Source organism: Urocitellus parryii, chromosome 11 (genome assembly GCF_045843805.1).
Source record: "Urocitellus parryii isolate mUroPar1 chromosome 11, mUroPar1.hap1, whole genome shotgun sequence".
NCBI lineage: Eukaryota > Metazoa > Chordata > Mammalia > Rodentia > Sciuridae > Urocitellus > Urocitellus parryii.
Genome location: NC_135541.1, coordinates 123,157,338 through 123,161,332, shown reverse-complemented (window position 1 = coordinate 123,161,332; position 3,995 = coordinate 123,157,338). Strand labels below are relative to the sequence as shown.

Genomic DNA, 3,995 nt, shown 5'->3' with positions numbered 1-3,995 from the left:
TGGCCAACAATGTCAAAAACAATAACTCATATGTACGGCAAACATGGAGCCTCATCAGGCACAGTGTCTCTCATCTTTACAACAGCCCTCTGGATACGGTGAGTCAGTGCAGTGGAGGAGGCACAGGATTTACACTTGGAAATGTGCTTGGCGTGTTATAAGGACTCAATGCATTATCCTAAGACATTTTACAGATAGAGAATTGAGACTTAGAATGGTTAAATAAATGACCTGAAGGTCATTAGACAAGTAAAGGATGAAAGCAAGATTGGAACCCAGGAATCTGACACTTGGGTCCCTGCTCTTAGCCCCTGATCTAAGCGAGGCTGTGATGCTCACTCATCTCCCTTTGCAGCGTCTGCCCTCTGACCCAGACACCTAAGAAGCCCGTTCTGTGTTTTATCTCAGTAGTGCTTTACTGCCAACCAGCTGTCCATCAAACCATAAGCCCAATGTGAGACCGATAGCCAGGATACTAAGAAAGGAGTGTTTTAAAGACTGAGAAGATGTTGGACAAATTATGTTCCGTTGAAAGTCCCGTGGGTGATGAACTGTCATTGAAAACTTCTTGAGCAAGAAAGAGGAGAGGGAGGGAAGGAGAGAGGAAGATGACTAGTAGAAATCATCTTTTTTGACATTGCTGTCAAAAAGGGCTGCCCTCTCCATATCCAGATGGGTAGTTTGGGTTCAGAGATGCACAGTAGGTGGAGCTGGGTCTCCTAAGGTGGTTGCAATGATTTCTTTTCAACAGCTTTGGGAAGACAGAGCTCAGGAACAAAATTACAGAGGAAAGAACATGGGAAATGGTTTGCGCCCAGACTTTGGCTCTCACACCAGTTATCCTAGGGAAGTTAAACTTTGGCTCTAACACCAATTACCCTAGGGAAGTTAAATTCTGGCTCATTCTCCATTCCCGTTTAGTTTCATTGGGGTTTTTAGTTGTATACAGCCGTCTTCACTCTCTGTGGATACCCAGTAGCTTCTTTGTTAGGATTCTACATCTAGGTCTGAGTTCCCCACTTAATTTTCCATACCGACCTCCCCTCACCACCCAGAAGCATCCCCATGACAATCACAAAAAATCTAGTGCCTGGCCTATGGAAAGTTCAGGAAGGAACTCTGAGAAGCAAAGCTTTCTGTCCTAAGGCAGCACCTGGGCTTACCTCACTGATCAGGAGCAGTCGGAGAGCATCGGACCGGTTTTCTACAACACAGAACATTTACCTTGGATCTCAAGGAGCGGACACTTGATTGAAAAGATGACCAGTAAGTGACCCCCGCCACACACACACACACACAAAATGAAACAATTTGTTCAGGGACATTAAAAAACATGTGCTAATCCTTAGAATCTCACATTGGAAAAACTGGGAAAAGAGGAGAGTCGGAATGGCTGTGAGCAATCCAGAGGGATTTTTCCAGAAAGTTGCAAGAGGATCAAGGAGTCCTGGGAGGCTGGGGAGGCCACAGAGGCCATGGGTAAACAGTGAGCCAACTTTCCTGTTCCCAGAAATAATGAGCCCTGACCTTGGAGCTCCGGAGTCTTCCCTGTGCTGCCTGGTTTCCCAGCACGGATCTCGAGGAACCCAGGAGTGGGTGGGACAGTCAAGAGGGTGATCATTCGTGGCTCTATTCTCAGACAAGGGCTTGAGGTGAGCTTCGAACCCTGGAGCGACCCAACAATCGCTACTTGTGATGCTATGATGAGGTCACAATGGAGCCTGCCCCTATCCCATCCGCTCAGTTCCTAGAGCTGCACAGAGGAACGAGAGGGAAAATTCACCTTCCCTGTCACATCAGTCGCCTACTTCTCAAGTTCACCACCAACACAAAGGGGTGAGTGGCGTCAGGACAACTGGAAACGGACCCTCTTTTTGCCCCTCCTGTCCTGACGGTGACCTGCAGCACCCCAGGCAGCAGGCAGGGTTGGGAGGGATTGGTTTGGTGACAGTTTCCTGTCCCTTGCCGTAGCAAGAATTTCACCTTGGAATAGAGAGCCTGAACAATTTTAGAGTTCTGCCTCCCCCCGAGAGCCGAACTTTTGGGAAAAAAAAAAAAAAACTAAATTAGATACAAAATTTATTTTTTATTTTATTTTTTTTCTTTACAGGAATTCAAAGACATACCAATTAGATCCAACTCGAAGTATTGTCAAAGATTGAAAAGCCCTATCCATATCCAGAAATTAAACTTTCCATAGACAAACACCTAGCTAGAGGCAAACCCAACAGAGGAGGAAAGGAATTCCCATCTGAAAATCACACTCTGTGGTTCTAACATTCATGTTTTTGAGAAATTAAACTTTCTTAATCCCTCTCCTTCTCGCTTCTTCTTCCCTTATCCTAACTCACTTAGCGGAATCTGGGTGGAGGCCGGGGAGGGGGCCGATCTAGAGTGGCCATGGGGTCTGATGACCTTCCCTGGCTCAATCTTCCAGAGAAGAAATTAATTTTCAAGGTTTGGGCAGCTTAAGTAGGACACAGAATTGAAAGAAGAATCTTGAATTCCAAAGTCCACTAGTGAACTTTCCATTCATCTCCCGAACTTACAGAAGTTCTTTAAAATCTTGGCTGTGCCAGGAAGACTTTAGAAGGACGACCAGACTTATGCACCCTTGAAATAAAGGTCTAAGGGAATCCCCTAAAACACATGATACCAACTACATGGAAATATAGTTCTCTTCATGGTACTGGGAACTGAACCCAGGGCACTTGACCACTGAGCTTGATCGCCAGCCCTTTTTTTCTTTTTTAAATGCTGAGACCTGGTCTTGCTAAGTGGCTGGAGCCGGGGGCTGCAGGTGTGTAACACTGCGCCCACCCAGCTGGAAGTACAGTTCTCGTGGAGGTGGGGTGTGGCACATCTCAGGACCCCAGGTTAAGAACTCCCACTAGAGTCTCTGAAATGGAAACAGGATAAGAAAAAGCAATCCGAGTCTGCGACAAGGGTGAGGACAGCTCTTATAGAGAAGTTCTAGAGCCCGGGCCCAGGCAGGAGAGTCTTTCAGAACAAGGTGGGAGGAGGTGTTCGGAAGCCGTGCCAGTCCCCTCCTGCTGACAACCTGTCTCGTGTTTCTTTGCAGGGCCTACCTACTCAAGAAACCATGTCGAATGATGATAAGCATAGATCTAGCGAACCCAAGTACTGCGATCCCAGGTGTGAACCAAAGTGTGAGTCCAAATGCCAGCCCAGCTGTCTAAAGAAGCTGCTGCAACGCTGCTCCGACAAGTGCCCGCGAGAAAAGTGCTCACCGCCGCCGAAGTGCCCGTGCCCCCCGCCATGCCCCCCGCCATGTCCTCCGCCATGCCCCCCGCCATGTCCTCCACCATGTCCTCCCAAGCCCTGTCCCAAGCCCTGCTCTCCCAAGTGCCCACCTCCTTGCCCACCTCCTTGCCCACCTCCTTGCCCACCTCCTTGCCCACCCTCAGACTGAAGCACTGTGGGCACCACCACCACCATCACCACCACCACCACCACCACCATCACCACCACCATCACCACGTGCTATGATCTAGGCTGGACCTGAAACCATGAAGTGATGACGTGACCAGTAAACTTGTTCCTCTGCTGCGCAAGGTGTCTTGGTGTTTGGTGGACGCCAGTTTAGTTTGCTGCTGTTTTCAAGCACAGAGAGCTACCAAGAGGCAATCCCTGGGGAATGAGGCCAGAACCCCAGACCCTCCACTGCCATGCAACCTTCAAGGACCAGCCTCCTCTTTGTCCCCACCCATCTGTGCTTAGAGAGAGGTGCCTCTTCTGAAGGGTGTCCCCAGGGAACACCAGCCAAGAGTGGGAGAACCGTAGACCTGGCAGGGGCTGGTAGAGTGTGTAACCCCAGGAAGCAAGAAAGAGAGGTGTGAGGAGGACAAAGGGGTGGGGTGTTGGCAAAAGATCCAGGAAGGCTCAGGAAAAGACCTGGTACCACTTTTGCTGTTGGTGGTCCCACTGCCTAGTGCAGGGGTAACCCTCATCACACCTGAACTTGACTTCTCTGT

At 49.2% G+C, this 3,995-nt stretch overlaps 1 protein-coding gene across 1 annotated transcript; it reads left to right on the top strand.

Annotated features, from left to right (window-relative positions):
- Window positions 1-3,103: 3,103 nt before the first annotated feature.
- Window positions 3,104-3,433, top strand: Lelp1 (late cornified envelope like proline rich 1). Its single transcript, XM_026412998.1, has one exon. The coding sequence runs from the start codon at window positions 3,104-3,106 to the stop codon at window positions 3,431-3,433; it is 330 nt and encodes a 109-aa protein (XP_026268783.1).
- Window positions 3,434-3,995: the final 562 nt, after the last annotated feature.